General features: G+C 52.3%; 1 protein-coding gene across 1 annotated transcript in view; it reads left to right on the top strand.

Annotated features, from left to right (window-relative positions):
• Positions 1-25,081, top strand: part of LOC120882450 — a 165,715-nt gene that overhangs the window by 7,625 nt on the left and 133,009 nt on the right. The window contains 12 exon segments of the mRNA XM_040266466.1: positions 2,627-2,697; positions 5,140-5,305; positions 5,376-5,513; positions 6,444-6,633; positions 8,283-8,413; positions 12,950-13,050; positions 15,747-15,912; positions 17,959-18,144; positions 18,272-18,424; positions 20,233-20,377; positions 22,931-23,089; positions 23,873-23,997. Coding sequence (XP_040122400.1) covers positions 2,627-2,697; positions 5,140-5,305; positions 5,376-5,513; positions 6,444-6,633; positions 8,283-8,413; positions 12,950-13,050; positions 15,747-15,912; positions 17,959-18,144; positions 18,272-18,424; positions 20,233-20,377; positions 22,931-23,089; positions 23,873-23,997 — 1,731 coding nt within the window.

Genomic DNA, 25,081 nt, shown 5'->3' with positions numbered 1-25,081 from the left:
AACCTTCCCACTCTGCATAAATGGCTGCCTGGTTTCCACTAAAGTCTTATGTCCCATTTGTCATTTGTAAGGGGCTTTTGAACTGACGGGAGTGCTTGCTGATGAGAGTTTCTCAGAACTGCTTTGTTATGTTTTCATGTGGACCACAGGATGGAGTCTTTTGCGAGGTGGCTCTGAGCTGCCTCTTACTTCTTAAATTATCCAAAATATTGGTTTTGGTCAGAATTGCCACTTTGCTGTTCTTTCATGTCCATCAAAACTGTAGGGGTTGTTTTTCCTACAGTCTTCACAAGGCAAATTGTGTACTGCTGCAATTTTGTTTGTTTGGTTTGTTTTTAGCATTAAAAAAAAATGGATACTGTTGAATGTTGGCAAGGGTAGAAAGAAGGGGCTCATTTCAGAGACTCGTGGCATAGTGAATTCCCTGGCAGTCCAGTATTTAGGACGCCATGCTTCCACTGCAGGGGGGGCAGAGGTTTGATCCCTTGTCAGGGAACTAAGATCCCAAAAGCCACACAGTGTGGAAAAAAAAAAAATTGTGTCATAAATGGAAAATTTACAGCCACTTAGGAGGCAATCCATTAAGTATATTTTTGTAGGAAAATGGTAAATGTAAGTATTCAGGACAATGAATTTCACAGATTGAACACTCCTATGTAGGCACCTCCAGATCAAGAAACTCCCATAACCTCCCTCTTTCTCTCTTCCAGTCCCTTCTCCCAAAGGCTCCCCTGAGTTCCAGCACCACGGATTAGTTTTGTTCGTCTTTGAACCTCTCTTTAATGGAATCATGCAGGATGTTCTCTTTTGTGCCCGGTTTCTTCTTATTTTTTATTTTGATTTTGTTTGATCATGGTAAAATATATGTAATATAAAATTTATCATCGTAACCTTTTCAAGTGTACAATTCAATAGCAATATACGTGCTCCTGTTGTGTAACCATCACCACCCTCCACCCCTGGAATGTTTTCATCATCCTAAGCAGAAGCACTGTGCCCCTTAAATGACATATATATAGTTCATTTATTGGCTACGCTGGGTCTTTGTTGTCACAAGTGGGCTCTCTCTAGCTGCGGTGCTTGGGTTTCTCATTGCCACGGCTTCTCTCATTTCAAAGTACGGGCTCTAAGTCACAGGGACGTCAGCAGTTGCTGCTCTCGGAGTCTAAGCATGGGCTCTGGGCTCAGTAGTTGTGGCACACGGGCTTAGTTGCTCCATGACACGTGTGATCTTCCCAGACCAGGGATCAAACAGGTGTCCCCTGCATTGCAAGGTGGATTCACACTCTCTGGACCACCAGGGAAGGCCAGGATTAGTTACTCTGAAAACGTGAAATCACGGGGCAGTGAAACTATGTGATATTATAATGACAGACACGTGTCATCATACGTTTGTCTAAACCCATAGAATTACGACACCAAGGAACCCTCATTTTTATCAGGGGCTTTGGGTGGTGGTTATGTATTAGTATAGGATCAGCAGTTGTGACTAATGTCCCACTCTGGTGGGGGATGTTGATAATGCGGAAAGTCAGGGGGTACATGGGAAATTTCTGTACCTTCCTCTCAGTATTGCTATGAACCTAAAACTGCTCTAATAATAATAATAATAAAAGTGAAATTGGTCAGCTTAGGGATGCAGGGTTTTTAAAACTTTCTTGTTTTTGGCTGTTCTGGTTCTTTGCTGCTGCCTGGGCTTTTTTTCAGTTGTGACTAAAGGGCTACTGTCCAGTTGCAGTGTGCAGGCTTCTCATTTCGGTGGCTTCTCTTGTTGCGAAGCACGGGCTCGAGGGTGCTCGGGCCTCAGCAGTTGCTGCTCCCGCTCTAGAGCACAGGCTCAGTAGTTGTGGTGCACAGGCTTAGTTGCTCCGTAGCTTGTGGAATCTTCCTGACCCAGGGATCAAACCCACATCTCCTGCACTGGCAGGGAGATTCTTTAGCACTAAGCCGCCAGGGAAGCCCGGGATGCAGGTGTCAGGGATGATTTTATTTTCCATCTTTAGAGAGTCCATCTTCTTTAGCGATAAGTACACGCATCTGTGAAACCGTGGTGATTTGGGGACATCCAAGTCTTTTATTCATGATGACAAAGCATTTTTTGTTTGCTTTGCAATCCTAGTTTATTTTTGTTTATACTGTGTAGCCATATGAATCTCTCACTCAAACTTCCAGGGCCTTTTGGGGAAAAATGAGAAGCTAATGGGGCTTCCCTGGTAGCTCAGCTGGTAAAGAATCTGCCTGCAATGCAGGACACCCAGGTTCGAGCCCTGGGTCGGGAAGATCCCCTGGAGAAGGGATAGGCTACCCACTCCAGTATTCTTGGGCTTCCCTGGTGGCTCAGCTGGTAAAGAATCCACCTGCAATGCGGAAGAAGCTAATGAGAACTTTCTGTACAGTGAGTGGGGAGCAGAGGGGCCTGACTGTTTAAATTATTTACCCTGGAGATAGTCAACAGCTACCACCTGACATTAGAACCTTCTGCTCAAGGGGCAGATCTCCCTGCCTACGCCCCCTCACCAGCATGAATCACGAGGGGGCCCAGAACTACTTTAGGTGGGGGAGGGGGTGCTGGTGTGGTCCTGGAATATCCCAGGAGAGGTCACGAACTCAGTGTATCCTGCTTCAGCTCCAGCACTTCCAGCTGACATCCATCCTGGGATCCAAGGTGGAAGTTCTGAAGCAGTTGGAGAGTTTGAGGTAAGACGCTGGGCCTTGCTCCCCATGGGGCTGCATATGTGAGCCCGGCTCCCTTTTCCGATGGCCACTGGGCGCTGGGTGCACCAGACTGTATTGAAAGAATCCAATTAGGGTTATCCCTCTACAGCAGAGAAAGGTCATTTTGGATTAAAGTTCAAAGAGGATTCCATCTTTGTTTTGACCTTGTAAACACCCATGCCATTGATGAGGACCACTAGGGGTTGTTGTGATGTGGGAGCCTTGAGTGGCTCCAAAGAGCTTCGGATGGCCTTCCCTTATCTGGAGGAAGAACTCTTGCCCCATATTTACCTGGCTGTCACTCTCAGCATGTCCAGATTTTATGTTTGCACAGCACCCTCTGGGCTTCATCCTTAAGAACATTCTGGAAGACACTGGGCACCCATTGAGGCCTGCCCTTCTCCTCCTCCCCCATGCTGAGATTGGGGGATTTTCCTGGAGACCCATAGCTTCTTTCTCCCTTCCCAAGCCAAGCTCCCCTTGGTGACCCAGCCAAGCCTGGAATTCTCCCTTGGCGTGTTTCCCAGGGACTCCTGACAGTGGTTTCCTGGCCACAAAGCTCAGTCCAGCCGCCAGTCTGAAGACAAGCCCATCTCTACAGATTCCTCTTCCTTTTTGATTGCAAATTCATTTGTTAAAAAAAAATAATAAAGCCTTTGTGCAGGGATACAGGGATGGGGGAGCTGCCAGGGGCAAATGGATCCCCACTGAAAAGCTTAGAGGGGTCCTCTCTGAGGGGGCAGGCAGGGCTATTGTCCCTGGGGAGTCTCATCAGAAATGCTAAGTCAGTGCGCAGGGCTGTCAGCTCCTGGAGAGACCAGACATTAGTTATTCTAGAAGGGGCGGGAGTCATTAGCATTTCTCTTGAGGCCTGAGGCCCTGGGGGCCGCCACGGCAGATGGGGGGCGCGGGCAGACTCCACGTGGAGCTGGGGAGGGGTCAGTGACCTCCCTGGGGAAGTTCAGTAGGGACACTTGTGTCCCCCAAAGTTCTGCTTGCTGGCTGGCTGGTGGGGTTTGGGGCTTTGCCAGTTTCCCCTTCATCACGGGGCACCTCCCTCTTCAACGCTCCCCACACAAAGAGGAGTACTCCCCAAGCCCTCGCCCCCAACCTGCCCTATCCTCTCCCTCACCAGGCCATACCAGACACAGGCTCCTGGTCTGGGTCAGGTGAGGGGAGACAGGAAGAGCACTGGGCTGAATTCTGGACCCAGCTCCTCCCAGACTTGCTGCGTGATCCTCTCCCGTCGCTCTCCCTCTCTGGGCCTTGTTTCCGCCTTTCTACAGTGCTGGAGCCTAAGTCGCTTCTGCCGTGGTCCGTGTGTGGGTTGGAAAAGAATTTCCAGACACCAGGCAGAATGAGAGGAGAATAAAGTTTAGCAGAGTGGGAGACCCTGATAGAACAGCAGGCTGGCTCAAGGGAGAGCCGAACCTTTTTGCAGGCGAGCAGGCACTTATTTAGAGCCTCAAGACAGAGAAAATTCCTACTGGAAGGGTGGCATTATGTGATTGGTTAGGATGCTATAGGGTGGGTAATAAGGTGGGTATTTTACCTAATAGGGGGTCAGGGTTAGATCTGGAGGCTCATGGCAACAATTGCTATGGGGTTTGGTCAGTTCCAGAGATTTTTAACCTGTGACCTTGCTGCTGCTGCTGCTGCTGCTGCTGCTAAGTCGCTTCAGTGTCCAACTCAGTGCAACCCCATAGACAGCAGCCCACCAGGCTCCCCCATCCCTGGGATTCTCCAGGCAAGAACATTGGAGTGGGTTGCCATTTCCTTCTCCAATGCATGGAAGTGAAAAGTGAAAGTGAAGTCGCTCAGTCGTGTCTGACTCTTAGCGACCCCATGGACTGCAGCCTACCAGGCTCCTCTGTCCATGGGATTTTCCAGGCAAGAGTACTGGAGTGGGTTGCCACTGCTTTCTCTGACCTTGGTGCAGGGCTCCACAACTTCCAGCTCAGGGTGTCTGAGACCGGTGACCCCAGAGCCATCCTGCCTGGGTTCGAATCTCAGCTGTGGCCCTGAACAAGTCACCTTACCGCTCAGAGCCTCAGGTTCCTTCCTGAATATATAACGTGAATGGGCTGGGAAAATGAGAAGTTTGGCAATGCAGGACGCCCTGGGAAGCTCAGCTTTTTCTTTTTTTTCAAGCTGGGTTCACCCATTTTATTCAGGTGGCGACAAGGCTGGGAGTAGCTTCAAGCATGGACTTGGCTGTCTTTTGTGAGGTTTCGTTGAGACCTGGCTGGAGAACTGAGCTGAGTTAGGAAGCCAGGCCATTTGAGCAGGGTTTGGGGATAGCTGGGTGCTTCCTACGGGACTGACCTATGGGAGCGGCCTACGCTGGAGGAGCAAGGTTGCGGTAGCAGAGAAGAGGTGGCCTGGGGCCTTAGATGGGCCTCCCTGACTCCCGCCCCCACGCAGCGCTGTCCTGGGCCGGGCGCCGCTGCGCTTCGTCCTGCAAGCGGGGCGTGTGGTCCGCCTGTGCCCCGCCCGAGCCGAGCCGCGCTGGGCCCTGAACGTGAAGCGGGCGGTGCTGAGCCTCCTGCAGTGTCATCCAGGTGTCCGTGACCCCCAGACCGTGGAGGAGGTGAGTTCCGAGTCTCGAGAGGGTGGTGGGTGATGGGGAGCAGGGTGCTGACTGGGTCCCGCTCGCCCAGGTGGACATCCTGGGCAGGTGTCCCACCACGTACCAGCAACTCGGAAGCAGGCTGCACAAGACCAAGGCCCTGGCACGGTGCTCCCTGCGCAGGGTGCGCGCCTCCCTGCGCTCGCAGGCCCTGCCCGCCGCCGAGGAGGTGAGAGCGGGGCTTGCCCCCACCCTGTCCTTCCTTCTTGGCCCACTCCCTGTTCTCTTCTGCCCCTTCCCAGGCTCTGTCCTTCCCCTCCCCTACTTCCTCATCTCTCATCCTCTCCCCCACCCCCTAAGGCTCCTCCACTTCCCCGTCCCTCCTCTTCCCCTCTCCTTCTCTTTCCCCCTCTCCTCTCTCCTCCACGGTTCCCTGCAGATGAAAGTGTTGTGTAAACAGTTCAGTTCAGTCGCTCAGTCATGTCCAACTCTTTGGAACGCCATGGACCACATCCCATGGAGCACACCAGGCCTCCCTGTCCATCACCAACTCTAGAGCTTGCTCAAATTCATGTCCATTGAGTTGGTGATGCCACCCAACCATCTCATCCTCTGTCATCCCCTTCTCCTCCTGCCTTCAATCATTCCCAGCATCAGGGTCTTTTCAAATGAGTCAGCTCTTTGCATCAGGTGGCCAAAGTATTGGAGCTTCAGCTTCATCATCAGTCCTTCCAATGAACAGTCAGGACTGATTTCCTATAGAATGGACTGGTTGGATCTCCTTGCAGTCCAAGGGACTCAAGAGTCTTCTCCAACACCACAGTTTAAACAGTAGGCATCTATATAAGGATGGGAGGTGATCACTGTTAACACGACTAATAGAGTCTCAGCATCTAGAAGCGGCGGCAGGCGCCGGCTTTCTTCGTTTTCCAATTGAGGCTTTATCCTTCCTCCCCTTGGGGTGACCTCTGACTGCTCTTTCTTGCCTCCCTTGGTCTCCCACCTCTGTCTATGGGGAGAGGGATCCTGAAGCTCCAAGGGAGTCCCCAGTGGGCTTCCCCCAGCCTTGCCTGTTGCTAGCAATTTGAGGGTTACGGGGGGTTCCCTTACTCCCAAGTCCTAGCTTGAGCCTCCACCTCTTACCCACATGGTCCAGCAGTCTGGCCTGGCCTCCCATCTGACCTGCGTCCAGAGTTTGCAGGCCGGCGTGCTGCGGGAGGCCTCCTGCACGCAGCTGGACACCACAGGGCCCCTCTCCAGGGAGGCAAGTGCTGCGCTGATGTGGACATTTTCCTCGCTCTCCCTGCTGCAGGAGGTACCCCAGGACCCGGCTGTCACAGGTGATGGGGGTAGGGGTGGGGGGTGGCCCCTGGACCCTTAGGTGAGCCTCCCAGTCCCCTCTGACCAGAGGGGCTCCAGCAAGCAGAGGCTCCGCTGCTGTGTCCCTGTCTGGATGCCCTTGAACACCTTCTGCAAGTGGCCATTGCCAGGGTCAGCCTCTTTTTTCTGGAAGTTTCTGTCGGCTCACATGGCTCCCAGGCTTGGTCTTGGCTTCCTCTCTGGGTCGTTCTCAGGGGAGATGGCATCTTCTGGTTCCCAACTTTTGTGGGAGAATCTACCTTACACCTGATGACCCTATGACCTGACCGTTTTGGAGGCAAGCTGACTCAGGTTTCCTGGTTTTCTGGAAAGTTCCTGCCGACACAGAGCATCCCCTGGAGCATGGTTCCCTTCTATGATTTTTGTACAGAGAGAAACAAAGCAAGGCATGCATCTGAGGGAAAGAGATATATATTTTTTTCCACGGTGAAAAAAAATGGCTGTCTCCCTGAATCAGGAAATAAGGATGGTTAATTCTTGCTGCTGACAGTTTGGAAGGATTTACTGTGGGCCAGTATCTGTGCTGAGTGCTTTATGTGGATTATTTAATTTAATTCTCATCATGACCCCATTAGGAAGTTACTGTTGTTTTTAGTTATATTTTTTTCACTGAAGGAAGCTGTGGCCAAGAGGTAAAAATGATGTGTCTGAAGTCACAGAGCTAATGAGAGGCAGAGCTGGGACTTGGACCCATGGGGTCTTTTCTACAGCCCTGGTGGATAATCAGGTTTGTCTCAGAGAACAGACTCGCTGCCTGCACCAACCCAGGGAGAAGCCAGCAGATGGGGACTGAAGCCCTGGGTCTTCCCAGCATTCCGTTTGGTTCCATGGAGCACAGGCTGAGATCCTAGGCTGACCTGCCCCCCGAGGCTCCCTGAAACACAGACACTGGCCGTGACTGGGGCATCTAGTTTCGGGACCTGCCTGTTGGTTGACCTTTGAGTTGAATGAGCTTTTCATCTTTTTTTTTTTTAAACAGGTGTAATTGAGATGTAATTCACATACTGTGTAGTTCGTGCATTTAAAGTGAATAATTCAGTGGCTTCTAAGGGCCAGAGTTGTCCATCCATCATCAGAATCAACTTTATGACATTTTCGTCACCCCAGAAGAAACCTTGCACCCCTTGGCCATCACCTCCTATTCCCCCAGTTCCTGGCAACCACGAATCTACTTTCTACCTCTAGATTTTTCCATCCTGGACAGTTTGTATAAATGGAGTGAGATAGTGTGTGACCTTTTATAACTGGCTTCTTTCACCTCCCATAGGTTTATCCTATGGGATGAACCTGTCTTCCCAAGGTTCACCCATGTTGTAGCCTGCGTCACAGTTTCATTTCTTTCTCTTGCTGGAGGAGGTTTCCATGTGTCCTCTGGCAATCCCCAGAGGGTTTTGGGGTCCCCTTATTGGGCCCGTCGCTTACTGATGGGCGCATGGACCGTCTTTCACTGTCAGCAGTAATGCTGGCATGATTTTCTTGTGTGTGTTCCCCTCCCCTGTTGCCAGAAACATAGTGGAGGAAGCCTTGGCAGGCTGTGGGAGCGGCTCCCAGGGCTCTTTCCACTCACTCTGACATTTCCCCCCATGCGGTCATCCCTGCTAAGACCTTCTCACCTCAGATTCAGACGGTGGAGACTTAACCCCAAGCAGCTTGTTGTACGAGTGGGAGGAGACCCCGTCCCAAGCTACGGTGGCCACAGGGGCTGCATCAGTGAGGAGGCTGTGCCTGGCTCGGGCCACAAGCTTTGAGGTAAGTGGCTTCTCCAGCCCTGGGGCCCTGGGACAGCCTCCTCTTCCTACCAGATCCTTTAAGGTCTACTTGGTAGAATACTCAATATTAGAGCTGCTGTGTGCTGTTGGGTGGGTTATGCACTGCACAGCTGTGCCTGGTTGTGAAAGCAAAAGGAAGAACTCTAGCAGGTGTGTGCAAAGCTGACGTAGTGCTGATTGGATGGGAGCCTGGAGGAGGCCTCCGTCTCATCGGTCTGTCTGTGGGCACATGGGCCTTTTGGGCCCCAGACTGACCTTCTGGACCTGGCCTGTCCTAGAGATCTCTCAGGACACACACACTGCACACGCATACCCCCCCCCCCCACACACATACAATCTGAAGGAAGAAATGGCAACACACACACACACCACATACCCACCCCTCCCCACACACAATCTGGGGGGAAAAATGGCAACCCACTCCAGTATTCTTGCCAGGATAATCCCACGGAGAGGAGAGTCTGGTGGGCTGTAGTCCATGGGGTCACAAAAGAATCAGACATGACTTAGTGACTAAACAACAACGAATACACACACACAAGAATATATTGAGACTTCCCTGGCAGTCCAGAGGTTAAGACTCTGTACTTTCACTGCTGAGGACCTGAATTCGATCCCTGATTAGGGAACTAAAATTCCACAAGCTGCATGGTGGCCAAAAAAATGGAATATATTGAATTTGTATAAAATATATTGAACATGTAGTCAGTAAATATAGACTATATATATGTATGTATTGAAGACTCATAGATACACACACACATTGTACATTTTGCATGTACGTAGCAGAGACACGCTTGCAGCTGGTTCTTCACTGTTTCAGGGACCAGGAGCCAAGGCCCCAGCTCATTGCTCTCTGGAACCCCTGACCTGGGGGGCTCTGTGGGGGTCAGAGAGGAGTCAGAGAGCAGCCCAAAGGAGAGGGCCCTCAGCCCCGCAAGGTGGTGCTCCATGCCTGTGGCTAGAGGGTGACAACTGGCAGTTCGCCCAGGCACCCTGGCCCCCATGGCGGGGATTCTCACCCTGGCACTCCTGACCCCTTGGGGAACCCCATGCACTGTCGGATGCTTAGCCGCCTCCCTGACCTCTGCCCACCAGTGTCAGCATCACCTCCATCCCTGTCACAATAACCCAGTGTCTCCAAATATTACCTGAGTCCCCTGGGGAGCACGCTCACCCCCACTAAGAACCACTGCTCTGCCTCCTGTGTTCCAACCTGCCTCCTTCCATCTGGCCTCAGAGCCTTACCCCTGGCCCCCTGACCAGGCATTTCCCCAGCAGAGGCAGCTCAGGGCCAGGCATGTCGCGGGCCTGTCTCCCCTCCTGCAGCCTGGCAGTGCTGGCCCCAGAGGGCGCGGGGCGGCTGTCCTGTCTTTATAGCGCTAACAAGGAAGCAAATTGTTCCCACCAGGGAGGTCCCCTGGGCTGGGGTGAATTGCTGAGGACTTTGTTCCTGAACACAGCTTCTTGGGGATGCCTGAGTGCACATCAAGCAGTGCTTCCCCGGGAGAGGGCCCACCGGTTACCAGGGGAATGGCCCGTGGGCTTTGGCTGGGAATGCCTCTGCCCCACACCATTGTTGGTGGGCAGGAGACAAGATGGGTTTTTCGGTTTGGAAACAAAACCTGGGCTTGGGACTCAATAGAGAGCAAATTCCCCAGCCTGACCCTCTGCAGAGAGGCCTCGGGGATTTCGATGTAGGGGGCAGAGGCCTGGGGTGGCCAAGAGCCTGGTGGAGTGAAGGAGAGGATGGGGAGAGAAGGTGGGCGGGTCAGTGCCCCCGTGCCCCCAGGCTGCCAGGGAGGACGCCTGAGGAGGGCACAGCTCCTGACCACCATCTGGGGTACTCAGAGCACCCACATCACAGACACTGACTCAGCACCGACTGTGTACAGCCAAGTGTGGACGGTGATGTGCCAGGCTGGCTTGCACTGACTTGCCAGAGCTGATGGTTAGCCTCTGGGCATCCTGCAGGTTGGTTGCTAAGCAGACATCACCAGAGATGAAGTTATACTCTAATGAGAGCCTACCGTATAGCACGGGGAACTTTATCGGTGCTCTGCAGTGACCTAGACGGCTGCTGAAGCTAACTCGCTTCAGTCGTGTCTGACTCTGCGACTCCCATGAACTGTAGTCCATCAGGCTCCTCTGTCCATGGGGATTCTCCAGGCAAGAATCCTGGAGGGGACTGCCATGCCCTCCTCTAGGGGAATCTTCCCAACCCAGGGATTGAACCCAGGTCTCCTGCATTGCAGGTGGATTCTTTACCCTCTGAGCCACCAGGGAAGCAACAATACTCCAATTAAACAAAGGACTGGGGACTTCCCTTGTGGTCCAGTGGCTAAGACACTGCACTCCCAACGCAGGGGACCAGGGTTCAATCCCTGATCAGGGAACTAGATCCCACATGCTGTAACTAAAGAACCTGCATGTCACAGTGAAGATCAAAGATCCCGCATGCTGCAGCTAAGACCTGGCGTAGTGAAATAAATAAAAATATTAAAAAAATTAACAACAACAACAAAGGACTGTTATACCCATTTACAGTGAAACTGAATCATATTCAAAATGAAGGTAATGAGTACTCAGTATCATCGTCTGCTAGTTATTTACTGCATTTTTATCTTTGCGCTGGCGGTCACTGGCATCCACTGTGGCTTAGAACATGGCGCAATGGCTTGCTTCTGTGCAGAGACTGCACGTCCGCGTGCAGTGATGGCACCTGGGCTGCTGGTAATGGCCACAGTGGGAATATTGATACCACGGAAACTGTCAGTCGGGGCTTTTTATCTCCCCTCTCCAGGGCCTTGAGTACAGGATGCTGGTTAAGAGCGTGGGTTCAAGTCTCAGCTCTGCCACTTTGTAACCCTGTGGCTGCTGTTACCTGCCTTAAGTGCTCTGTTAAGTGAGGAGAGTCACGGCCCCTTGTAGGGTCAAGGTCAGATGAAGTGGTGCCTGTAACGTGCCTGAACAGCGCCTGGCCCACAGTGGAGGCTCTACGCAAAGCAACCATTGTTGTTATTACTGTTGTGCATCGATGTTGCTGAGGAGGGCATGGCAACCCACTCCAGCATTCTTGCCTGGAGAATCCCATGGACAGAGAAGCCTGGCGGGCTACAGTCCATAGAGTCACAATTGGACATGACTGAAGTACCCATATCCACACACCCATACCAGCTCCACCAGCAAAAGTCACATAGTTGGGATGCTGGCTACCCTGGGGGCAGACACTCTGGTGGGAGGGTTGGCCCATGAGGCCTGTTTCCCGTTTGCATCCGGCTGTAGTCAAGCTGTGTGCATGGAACTCAGTCCTAGCTGCTGAGAGCAGAGGAGGCCTGAGTGACTCAAGCCCATCCCTGCAGCCGTGGACCCCTGGCTGGGTGGGGTGAGGACTCACTCTTGGCCTTGACCAAACCCAGCAGGAAGCCAGGAACCTCATCACTCTTTCTGTGGCTTTGGGTTTGGGCTGAGGCAACAAATCTGAGACTGAGGGGGCACGGAGGAGGGAAGACAGGATGTGGGGCCAGCATCCCAAACTCACTATCTCCTGAAACTCCTGAGAGGTGTGGGCTCTGAATAGTCCTTTATTTCCTCGAGTGTTTGGAGACTTGGTGACTGTGCTGGTCAGACCTGTAGACAAGGGGTGAAAGCTGCAAACCCCTGCAGATTAGCCATCATCACTGTTCACAATTCTGAAAAACGTTCACATATTTTTTTAGTTGGAAATATCAGAAACTTTGTGAAATATGGTAGGACTCATTATGATAATTATGATCATTGTAACATGTTATTTAGTTGCTCAGTTGTGTCTGACTCTTTTGCGACCCCGTTGACTGTAGACTGTCAGGCATCTCTGTCCATGGGATTTCCCAGGCAGGAATACTGGAGTGGGTTGTCATATGCTTCTCCAGGGGATCTTCCTGACCCAGCGATCGAAACCCCGTCTCCTACAAGTCTCCTGAATTGCAGGTGGATTCTTTCCCACTAAGTCACTGAGCTTTTATTAGAGCATAAAGTCCACGAATATACACGCCATCTCTCCTTTTCACCCCCATGTCCCTGGCCCATGTATGCCTGGCACATAGTAGGTGCCCAATAAATGTTTGTTAAACTAAAAAATGGGCCAGCCTGTGTGCCAGGCGCTTGGGATTCAGTGGGAAGAAGCCCATATGAGCAGCCTCATCTCTTTGGGTCTGTGAAGCTGTGGGAGATACTGCAGTTCCCACCTTCTCTGCAGCCATGTTGATGGCTCAGCTGGTAAAGAATCTGCCTGCAGTGCAGGAGACATGGGTTCGATCCCTGTGTCGGGAAGATCCCCTGGAAAAGGGAATGGCGACCACTCCAGTATTCTCACCCAGAGAGTCTCGTGGACAGAGGAGCCTGGGTGGCTACAGTCCATGGTATTGCAAAGAGTCGGACACAACTGCACGACCGAGCACATCTGGAGACGGGGGGGGGGATGGATGAGGTGACCTTTGGGGTTCGAGTCTCTCACGCTGCCCCCTCTGATTTCCAGGCCACAGAACTGTTCCTGACGCTGGTGTCTGAGCTCCGAGGCCTCTCTGCAGATGAGCTCATGGAACTCTGGGGACTTGCTTTTAAATGCCGAGACAACTGGTAAGGGCCTGTCCCTGAATTGGGGGCTGGGCCAGGAGTTGGCTGAGGGGTCCTGGTGGGGCTGGATAAGCTTGCTGCTGTCCTAGGTTGCCATTGAGAGATGGGTAGTGACATTTCAGCTCAACCCTGTGATATGTTATCTCATTCCTGACTTGTCCTTCAGTCTGGGGACATCTGCCAAGAAGACGATTAAGCAGGGAGCTTGGAGGTTCCCACGGGGGCTGGAGACTGGAGGCTGCGGGGCCTGGTGGGATAAAGACAGGCATTGTTCCCTCCCGACACAGAGTCCTCTGGCAGGGAGCTGGAATTAGCATTCCAATGCGCCTTGGGTTCCCTTCTGCTGGGAGTGGGGGGTGCTGGGCAGGGCTGGGATCCACCCCCACACGCTGCTGATGTGGGGCCAGCAAGGGGTATAGAGAGACCCCAGGGGTGGAGGGGAAGTTCTGAGGTTGTGCCTCCAGGGGCAGAGGACTGTAGAGGATCAAGAGGGGAAACTTGTAGCTCCTTTCCTAAGTTCAGCTGTTCACTAGGACCACAAGATCCAGATTTCAGGTCTGTGAGCTTTTCAAAGGCTCTCAGATCTTGAGACCTGAAAAATATTTTATTGACTCAGAAATAAGAAAGAAATCCCCCCCAACCCCCTGCCGCCCACCATACCAACATTGTTGTTTAGTTGCCAAGTTGTGTCTGATTCTTTGCGACCCCATCTTGGCCCACCAGGCTTCTCTGTCCGTGGGATTTCCCAGGCAAGAATGCTGGAGTGGGTTGCCGTTTCTTTGTTCAGGAGGTCTTCCTGACCCAGGGATTGAACCTGCATCTCCTGCATTACAGGCGGATTCTTTACCACTGAGCCACCAGTGTGTTAATCGCTCAGTCGTGTCTGACTCTTTGTGACCCCATGGATTGTAGCCCACCAGGCTCCTCTGTCCATGGGGATTCTGCAGGCAAAAATACTGGAGTGGGTAGCCATTCCCTTCTTCAGGGGATCTTCCAAACCCAGGGATCAAACTCAGGTCTCCTGCACTGCAGGCAGATTCTTCAGACCATCTGAGCCACCAGGGAAGCCTGTGAATCAACATTATCACATGTCTATTTGAACGACTACCAAACTAAATAGGTAATAATGCACAGATACCTTCACTCATTTAATCCTCACAATGACCCCATGAGGTAGGTGGTTTTATTCCTATGTAACAGTTGTAAAAGGAAACCAAGGCACAGAGCAGTTAGGAAACTTGCCCAAAGTCACACAGAAGAGCTTAGATTTGAATCCAGGTGGTCTGTGCTTATCCATCAAATTCTTAGGGTCTTAAATAAATTGATACTTGACTTGGGCACATTTTAGCTGTCTTTGCTGTAGGGAGGGGCCTCTGAGTCTCCATGTGGAGTTTCCTATTCCCCTGGTGACTCACCCTACTTGTCACTTGGGATATTCCCACAAGTCCCTGTGTCTCGCTTGTCTACCTAGATGTTAGGAGTCAGGGAGATGGGGAGATTATCCCCAAATCTAGAAGTTTCCAAGATGACTGATACTCTTGAGAGATTTCTCTTGCCCTCACCTCCTCCTCCATTTCTGCCCAGAGCCTGGTTTTCCTGGGCCCAAATCTCTAAGGGAAAGAGAGGAAATACAAGGGCAAGAAATGGGAAGTGCAGGTGGGATATCTCCAGATGAAGAGGCTTGTGGTCCTGAGACCTCATGATCATCTTGGAGCTGGCCCAGTCATGAGCATTCCCATTTTACAGATGAATAAATCGATGCCAGAGACTGTTTATGGGCAGATGGTGTGTGTGAGTCGAGAGTGGGTGGGTTGCCTGGCCCTCTGTGGCCATGGATGTCACTCATCAGGGTTAATAAGGTTGGGGGGCCAATCCGCTCCACCCTGTGTACCCTGCTGCCTGTGTGACCCCAGCCCTGGGAGCCTCCCATTCCTAGTGTAATTGAGGCACCCACCCCCATTCAGCCATCATCTCCCCATTTAGACTCATCACTGTGCAAAGGTTCAAAACCTTTCCCGAACATACCAACCTTTCTGTAATTTAAAAAAAAGAAAGATTGTGATGTTGGGCTGAGAGCATTAGAGGTTTAATGAGGGGCTTCTGTTTAATGCGGGGCCACCTGCCAGTTGTTGACTCCTGTTCTATGCAAGGGATTCTTATTCTATGAGGTGAATGTGGTTGGTTTGGGGAGAGCAGAGGACTCACATCACCCCAAACTGCTGTGTCTCCAGAGTGGGCTGAATTGCCAGGGTTTAGACTGGGCTTCCTCAGCAGGTTAGAGGGTAAAGAATCTACCTGCAATGCAGGAGATTTGGGTTCAATCCTTGGGTTGTGAAGATCGCCTGGAGAAGGTAAATGGCAACCCACTCCAGTGTTCTTGCCTGGAGAATGCCATGGACAGAGGAGCCTGGTGGGCTACCGTCCATGGGGTTGTACAGAGTCAGATGCAACTGACCGACTAGCTTTCATTCAGGGCTGCTGGTGTCTCCGGGGCCCTAAGAGCACAGAATCCCGGCCAGGCTGCCTGGGTCTGGCTCAGCCCCTTTCTGGGTGTGTGAGCATGGACACGTCCCTGCCTTACCTCTCTGAGCCTCTGATTGCTCCCAGATGACCGGAGGCTACATGAGGGAGGCGTCCTGGAGGACACTTGGGCGTGTAGGCCGCCATCGTGACGTTCCCTGGGCCTCTCTCCATGTCAGGCAGCCGCTGGTGGATGCCCTGCCCTCCTGTGGCACCGAGGCCTGCGTGGGCCTCATGGCAGAGCTCATCATGTCTGGGGAGGTGGAGGCAGACGAGACAGAGGCGTGGCTCTGGTCGCTGGCCTTCGTCCCGGAGCCCACAGATGCTATGGTCCGCGCGCTGCTGGTGAGCCCTGTGCCCTGCCCCCACCTATGTGGCCCCGCCCCTGCTCCGCTGCTGATTGGACTCAGCAGGGAGGGACTGGGGACCTGCTGTCCTCCAGGCTTTGTGCCTCTGCCTGGTGGGGCCAGTGGAGACAGATCCGAGAAACGGGGTTTGACTCTCAGCAATATCCCAGCCAGCTGCGTGATCCTGACCTATCTGAGCCCATTTTTCTGATCTGTAAGATGGAGATCGAACAGTATTTGCCTCTTGGGCTCATGGTGAGAAATGAGATGCTGAATGTAAAGCACTTCTCTGGATGCCTCGTGGGGAGACCCAGCGGTTTAGAGCTGCTATTGTTCTTGTAATCAAGCGTATTTAATGAGTCTCAGGATTAAGAAAGCATGTGAAACTAGGCTAGCAATTTTTAACAACCCAAGGAGGTCCTATTTAACCCTCATGATGCCTCTATGATGTAGGTGCTCTTATCCTTCCCATTTTACAGATGAGGAAACTGAGGCCCAAGGAGGCTGGGCAGCTGGCCCAGGTGATGCAGCTGCTGTGCCTTTTTCTTGGACCATGGGCCCTGTCCTCACTCACTTGGGGGGCATGTCCTCATTCACCTGGGGGCGTGTCCTCACCCACCACGGGGCAGGCTCACTTGTCACTCCTCACTCTGCCCTCCCAGATTGACAGGGGACCAGGATTCAGAGGCCACCAGTGGGGAGTGTATGGGAGACCCCTGGGCTGACTGATGGGGGGAGGGGTCTCCAACAGGATCTCTCAGTCCCTCATGCTGGTCAGACTCTTGACTAACTGTCCAGGTGGAGTGTAAGGCGCACTCACCCCTGTCCCCCCGCCCCTGATGCCTCCGTTTACAGTAGGGCCAGTCCATGCAGGCTGTGTGGTTGGCTCCGTTCAACAGGGAACTGGGCACTGAGTCAGAGCCAGGCTAGGACTGGGCCCAGGGGGCATTGCTCACAACCGAACAGGTGACTCGGTGGCCACACAGACATCAGTGCCCTGCAGGGTCCGTGGGGGCTCAGCCAGTGCCGGGCGGGGTTGGGCATCCCCTTCTTTCCTTTCTCTCCCTCCTTTGCTCAGCAGAAGTGCAGAAGTGTGAGGGGTGGGGGACTTAAAGCACAGACTCTGGTGCGCGATACCACCCCCACCCCGCTTTAGAACCCAGCCTAGTCCCTTACCAGCACGACCTCAGGCAAGGTGCTTTCTCTGCCTTGGGATGGTGCAGACTGATAGTCATTCTGATGTGCGCTAAGTGTTATGTACACACTGGTGTCGCGGCTGTGGCCGCTTGCCAGGGACACACAGGGAGCAGAGCAGGTGGGTCCCTGGGCTGTTGGAGCCCAGGCTCTTCACTCGCCTGTCTCCTGCCGCTTCTCATCCTGCTAGCCCAGAGCTTGTGCCTCTCTGGACTGTATTTGTTCTCTCATCCCATCACAAGAATGCACTGACCCCCAGTCGCTGTCTCCAGCCTTGCCAAATGTCCCGTCAGCCTGAGATACTGTTGTCCATCCTGGATGCACAGAAAAGGTCTTCTGGGGGCATTAAACAAATAATTTTATTGGTTTATTTAATTTTGGCTGTGCTGGGTCTTCACTGCTGCGTGGCCTTTTCTCCAGGTGCAGCGAGCCGGGGCTCCTCTCTAGCTGTGGCGCGTGGTCTCGTTGCCATGACTGCCCTTATTGTGGAGCACAGGCTCTAGGGTGCACAGGCTTCAGCAGTTGCAGTTCCCAGGCTCTAGAGCACAGGCTCAGCCGTTGTGGCGCTTGGGCTTAGTTGTCCCGAGGCGTGTGGAATCTTCCTGGACCAGGGATCGAACCAGGGTCTCCTGCATTGGCAGGCAAATTCTTTACCACTGAGCCACCAGAAAGGCCCCTGGGGCATTTTAAGAAATGCTCCCTGCAGGTTGCACCACAGGCAATTTATTCAGACCCTCAGGAGTGGCGGGGTGGGGGCTGGGACATCTTTAGGAAGCGTCCCATGGGGAGGCCTGTGAAAGACCCCTTACCAGGCTTCTTGGCTGGGGTGGGGGCCGGTTTCTGTCCCCAGCCTTTGCTGCAGATCCCGGGGGCCAGCTCCAGCGCCTTCCTGGGCATCTCGGCTCTGGTGCACAACCTGTGTGTGTCTCTGGACGGGCCCTGTGAGCAGCTCTCTGGTGTCAGCTCCCTTGTGAGGATCCTGGGAGATGCCGTGGGTGCCAACTGCACCTTCCGGGAGGCCTCAGACGCTGATCAGGTGAGGACAGCCCACACCCTGGGCATGGGCCTTTGAGGGGATCCCCGCCAAGCAGGCAAGCTATAGACTGGGCGGGCGGGCTGGGCGCCACCACCAGCCTCAAGGCCCCACCGTTATCTTGTTTCAGCTCCTGTTCGTACTGAAGGCCATTGGCAATGCTGGCCAGGCAGCCACAGCTCTCACCCCCAAGCTGAGCACTTGTGCCTCCCTGGGGAGCTGCCCCCCTGAGATCCGGCTGGGGGCCATCCAGGCCTTCCGGAGGGTTCCCTGCTCTGCGGACGTGAGCTCCTGGGAGTTATTTCACCGGGGTTGGCATTGGGCAGGAGCTTGCTCATTCATTCATTGCATTTACTGAGCACCTACTATGTGCCAGGCCTGTGTCTGGGGTAGGGAGGCCTGTATTCATCAAATACCCAAGTAAGCGAGTGATTACAAACACGCCACACAAGCCATCTGTGCTGCAAACCCGCTGGTTCAGGGGTCAGCAAGGTCCATGGTCGACATCCAGCTTATTGCCTGTTCTTGTAGGTAAAGTGTTGTTGAAACACAGCTCTGCCTGTTCATTGATGTGTGGTCTGGGCTGCTTTCTTGCTATGACTGTGGAATTGAGTAGTTGCAAGAGCGACTGTATGGTCTGCAAAGGCAAAAAAATTGACCATCTTTCCCTTTGTAGGAAGTTTGCTGACCCTTGGACTAGCAGCTCCTGCCTCATTTAGTCAAAGTCCTTCCTGTGATCTGACCACTGATCCACGAGCACCTCTTGGCTTCATTTCCTGCTTCCCTCACCCCCGCTACTCCTGCCCAGCCATGCTGCCTCCAGGGCTCACTTCTGCCTCAGGGCATTTACACATGCTCTTCTCCTTTCCTGGAACGCCTTTCCTCTGTATTTCCCCAGGCTTCACTCCTTTATCTACAGGTTTTTACTTCGAAACCACTTTACTGTGGGGGATCTTCCTTGGCTTCCTTTCACCTGCAACTGACCTTTTCAAGCTCCCCCAGGCATCTGGCTGCCCTATTTTATTTTTCCCTTTTTAGCAGTTATGGGCTTACCAGGTGGCACTAGTGGTAAAGAACCCGTCTGCCAATGCAGGAGATGCAAGAAACGTGGGTTCGATCTCTGAGTCAGGAAGATCTCCTGGAGGAGGGCATGGCAACCTGCTCTAGTATTCTTGCCTGGAGAATCCCATGGACAGAGGAGCCTGGAGGGATACAGCCCACAGGATTGCAAAGAGTCAGACACTACTGAAGTGACTTAGCATGCAGCAATGTACTATATATTCACCTGGTTTACTATCTGTCTCTCTGCACTAGAATGTAAGCTTCAGATGGACAGAGCGGGGTTTATCTTGCTCACAGTTGTTCCCTTGCACCTTCCTGGGCACGTGATAGGTGCTCAGTTAATGTTGCTGCATGAGTGGATGGGCAGATGGCTGTGCTGTGAAGGGAACCAGCAGGTGCTAGGGAGAGAGTCACGGGGCATGGGAAGTGGCTTGCTTAGGAAGGGGGGCATGGGGAGTATCTTTAGAGGGAATACCTCCTGTGAGTCTGTTGCTATGGTGTTTTCACAGATGATGTTTTCTTGGAATGTAGCCTCACCCACCTGTTTACCCATTGTTTGCATGGTGCTCAGTCGCTAAGTCATGTCTGACTCTGTGACCCCATGGACTGTAGCCCACCAGGCTCCTCTGTCCGTGGGATTTCCCAGGCAAGAATACTAGAGTGGGTTGCCATTTCCTTGTCCAGGGGATCTTCCTGACCCAGGGATCGAACCTATGTGTCATCTCCTGCATTGGCAGGCTGATTATTTACCACTGGCACCACCTGGGAAGCCCTTACCATTGTTACTTGTGGAAGTTGATAAGGCTCTGGGCTGGGGCTCTGGGAAGTTAGGTATTAGCAGTGACTGGGCAAACTCCCACGTCCCACAATTGGGCCACAAGTGAGAGTGTCTGGGAGCAGCGGAGACTTTGGGAGAGCCGGGTCAAGGCAGCGGGACCCCTGCTGGAGCCAGAGCAGACAAGGGGACATGGCGCTCTCGGGTGGGGGTGGGTGGGCTCTGGGTGATGGCTTTCCCTTTGCCCGAGGCAGCGATCTGTGCTCTCCAGCCTGTACCAAAACGCCGAGGAGGATTCTGAGATCCGCATCAATGCCTACCTGGCCCTGATGAGGTGCCCGGGCGAGGAGGTGTTTGCCCAGGTGCGGCATACCCAGGCCGGAGAGCAGTCCACCCAGGGTGAGCAGCTGCAGGTGGGGGGCAGGGGCTGGCCTGGGTGCCACCAGATGGGTGTGGGGGTTTCCAGAGCACGAGCACTCTGCCTCCATCCCTCAGGTGTCTTCCCATCCCCTTCTGTTCCCCTTCTTTTGCCACGCCATCTGGACAAGTAACCTCACATGTTCCCCTCACCCCGGTGGCAATTGAACAACCCAGGAGAAGTTGCTTCCCTCTGGTCCTCAGTTTCCTCATCTGTACAATGGGGTGACAGTCGCTGAGCTCCTTTCTAGCTTTGGCCAGGTCATGGCATACCACCTAAAGGAGAGAGGAGAGGAGAGACTTGAGGCCAGGGACAGTGTCTGCGAATCTCAGACCCCTTGTGGGGTCAGAGAGTTCCTTTTAAACAGGTAGAACTTAAAAAAATAAGCTCAGCTAACTTTTGAAAAGTTGTTTTTCCTAGTGCACAGTGATTTGACATTAATTCGCAGTGAGTTGAGTCTGGGGACTGCCTGACTGGGTTCAGGTCCCAGCTCAGCCACTTCCTACCTGTGTGCCTTTGGGAAAATGACCAAACCTTTGTGAGCCTCAGTTTCTCCATCCGTGAAATGGGGGTAATAACAGTACCTTCCTCATAAAGGAAGCATAAAAAGAATTAATACAAGAAGGCATTTAGAACATTGTAAGTGCTGTATGCATAGCTATTAACTGTCCATGTTATTATCACTGCCGCTGTTATTGTTGTTCTTCATTCAGTCGTGTCCCACTCTTTGCGACCCTGTGGACATCAGCATGCCAGGCCTCCCTGTCCTTCACCATCTCCCGGAGTTTGCTCAAACTCATGTCCATCGAGTCAGTTATGCCATGCAACTATCTCATTCTGTGCTTTGATTATGCGGCCAAAATTTCAAAGCAGATAGCAAGATATAAATGGAAAGTTAAAGGCTGCCTTCCTTGCCTCCTGATCCCTAAGTCCTGTTTTCTGAAGGCACTGACTTTGACCATTCTCTTCTGAGTCCCATCAGAACATGTAGTGCATGTATGAACATGGATGTGTTATCACCGTAACAACAGCAGCAACTCAGGATCATGGGGTACACACTGGTTGTGCCCCTTGCCTCTGCCTTCAGTGTGTCCGGGAGCTCTTTCCACATCAGGGTACTTGGGCTCTTAGCTGCAGCTGCGGGATGCGCCACTAGGAGCTTAAACCATAGTCCACTTTACCAGTCCCCACTGATGGGCATTTAGATTTTTTTTTCTAGTCTTTTGCCATGAGAAACAGCAACCAAAAATCTCTCTGTCCATCTCCCTTCAGACCCTTTTGCTAATCTAGCTGGAGGATGATTTCCCAGAAGTAGCCAACAAGAGGCTTCCCAGGTGGTGCTAGTGTTAAAGAGCCCATCTGCCAATGCAGGAGACGTTAAGAGATGTGGGTTTGATCCCTGGGTTGGGAAGATCCTGTGGAGGAGGAAATGCAACCCACTCCAATATTCTTGCTTGGAAAATCCACACGGACAGAGGAGCCTGTCAAGCTACAGTTCATAGGGTCTTAAAGAGTTGGACATGATGGAAATGACTTAGCGCACACACACTCAGCCAGCATAAAGGTGTGCACACATGTTTGGAAGTCTGATGTGATGCTGCTAAACTACTTTCTAAAGAAATGACACCTCCCCAGCCCCCAAGGGGAAAGAAACGTTGCTACTCGAAGCCGCAGTTTGTTGTTGGCTTTTTCTTGGGTGGTTGGGTTGGGGGGGGGCTGTTCTACATCAATAGACCACTGGGCCAAGCCCCTCAGAGGGGGTCAGCCAAGGGGCAGCCTTAATAGAGACCCTGCGGTATCAGGCTTGTGTGTTGCCTAATGGGAGCAAAAACATTTTCAGCTGTGTTTCATGGTGGATTGTTCTAGAAGCTCCCTGATGGGCATTCTGAGAGCCTGGAATGAACAAAGGGGTTGGTGTTAGCAATTAGAATAATATCCTCTGTTGGACTCCTTTCCCTCGGTGCACTAATTTCATTTTTAACTTTTCAGAGAGCCTCAGAGGGTCCCCACCACGGGCTGTGTATTTACCCTTTCCCAACCCTAAAAGATACTCAGTCCTTTAGGTCCAGACTCTGCTGTTGACTGATCTGTGCAAACTGCCCTGGGAGATAGGTCATAATAGTTCATTTTACCAGTGAGGAAACTAAGGCTCAGAGAAGTGGAGTGACCAGCCCAAGGTCACACAGCTCATGAGTGGTGGAACTAGGTTTCAGGCTCAGGTCTGACTTTCAAACCAGGGCTTTCCCCACACTCTAAAACCAGTCCAGTGGGCTCCCTTTTCCTTCAGGAAAGTGCATCAGAATGCCCTGTGCAGCCTAGATTTCCAAGTTCCATTAAGGCACTTCTGTTTGCTATTTATCTACAAAGAGGACGTGGTTCCCAGTAGCTAGGCTCCTGAGAAGCCCCTGGTGGGTAGAAATAGCAGGACCTGGAGCGGGAGGCTGGGGGTCTTTCTTTGTGCTGTGTCAGCTGTGGGCCCTCCCTCATCGCCCTCCCTTCCCCTCCCCTCCTCTCCGGCTGCGACTGGACGCCAGTGGGCTCCTTTGTGTGGAGTCACCTCCTGCAGCTGTTGGAGACCGACGACCCCTTGAAACAGAGCCTCCGGGAGGCCGTCCCTGAAGATATTGTCAGCCAGGAGTTCCATCCAGAGGTGTGGAAACACTCGTCCTACTCTGACGCCACCTTCCGCTCAGGTATGGGCATCTCTGACCAGCACTGTCCTCCTCGGGGACCACAAAGGCTTGGGGACCCTGGAGTTCTGACTCCAGAGGACATGTGGATAAAGCTGAGGGCGTGTCTGTTGCTAAATGTCCAGATATTCACATGCCATCTGCTTGATTTTTTTTTTCTGTATCCTCATAGCAACCTGCCATTTTTGTCGGAAGAGGTAAAAAATAGTTAAATATGAGCCATATCATAGCATTCAATGAAATAGTGCTTCCATCTTTTCTCTAAACTGGTTCTTTTAAACTTACTGTTATGCTAAAAGAAAACCTCTTATTGCTACTGTTAGCAGAAGATCAGTTTAATTCTAAAAATAGGGTTGTCCTAAAAAGAGACGCAGTGGCTGTGAAACACTGTTGTTGAATTCTCACGGGTTCTCGCCTGCTGAGGGCAGTGAGTTTGAGAACTGCTTTTCCCTGGGTTAGAAAGGGAAATTAGCATCAACCAGAGACAACTGCTTCCTTGTAATTAAACAGAATCAAAAAGAGACCCCATTCTAGGTTAAGTATCCAACCCCCCTCAGCTACTTAAAAAGCTGGGGGACAGGGTGGGGTGCTCTGGCTGCCCCCTACCTATCAGCAGATGTGGGTACATTCGTGACCTTCCCTCTGTCCTTGGTAAGGCTTACTTCTGAGCTTCCTGTCCTGGCTGAGAGGATGCACTGTGTGTCTAGCCCTGTCTCGAGCCCCTCGGCTGTCCGCTCCTGCCCTGTGAGTGGCGTGGTGGGCACTGATCCTTTCTTTCTCTTCCAGCATCAGGCAGCCTGGGAGCCAACCTGGAGGGGACCCTTCTCTTCTCTCCAGCCTCCTTCCTCCCCCGTTCTGCCACAGCCAACCTGACCATCCACGCTCTTGGTCATGCCTTCAACCTCCTGGAGGTAAGAGGGGGCCTTGCTTCAGTCTCTACAGGGTGTCTTCTGGGCTTGGGGCCAGAAATCATCCCATCCATCCATCTTTCCATTCCTCACTTCTTGTGTCTATCGATCTACTCCCAGCCCCCAACCTCCACCCACCCATTTATCTGCCCGTCCACCCATCTACTCATCCAGCCTACTGACCATACATAAATCCATACATCTATGACCCCCATCCCTCCTCCTCTCCCTCCCTCTCATCCATCTATGTACCTCCCATCTCTCTCCATCTACCCTCTCACCTACTCATTTATCTTCCCAGTCATGCACCCATCCACCCACCTATCTATCTATGCACCCACTTAGCTATCCATCCACCTATCCATTGCCTATCCGTCACCCCATCCATCCTTCTCATCCACCAATCCATTTATGTACCTTCCCACCCATCTCTCCATCTACGCTTTCACCCGAACATCTATTCTTTCAGTCATCCACCCATCTACCCACCTATTTATTAATACCTACATACCTACTCATCTGTCCACATACTCTTCCATATGTTTATACATCTGTATCCATCCATCTTTCCATCCATTCTTCTATCCTCATCCATCTATTCACTCACACCCCCCTACTATCTCTTCGTCCACTCTCTCATCCACTATTTATTCATCTACCCTTCTGCCCATCCATACATCCGTCAGTCTCCCCACCCACCTTTCTCTTCATCTCTTCTTCCTGATCTATCCACCCTTCTATCCATCTATGCATCCATCTATGAACCTATCATCAACTGCACAGTATCCATCTTCTACCTAACATGTGCCAGGTACTATGCTGTGTGCTGGGCTTGGAGAATAGGATGATGATGCAGAGATACAATTCCTGCCTTCTTGGTGCTCACAGCCCAGAGAGGTAGACAGATGAGAAACGAGTAGACACGTCCATAAAACAACGACAACTTTAAGTAGTGAGTTTAGAGATCTGAAGGATGAGCGAGAGCAGCCGTGTGAAAAACTGAGGTAAGAGGGGACCTGTCAGCAGTGTGTGCAACGTTCCTGAGATGACAGAGGGCTTGATGTGTTTAAGGAACAGAAATAGATTA

Source organism: Oryx dammah, unplaced genomic scaffold (genome assembly GCF_014754425.2).
Source record: "Oryx dammah isolate SB20612 unplaced genomic scaffold, SCBI_Odam_1.1 HiC_scaffold_2, whole genome shotgun sequence".
Lineage (NCBI taxonomy): Eukaryota > Metazoa > Chordata > Mammalia > Artiodactyla > Bovidae > Oryx > Oryx dammah.
The sequence above is the reverse complement of the archived record's forward strand: the minus strand, read 5'-3'. Positions and strand labels throughout refer to the sequence as shown.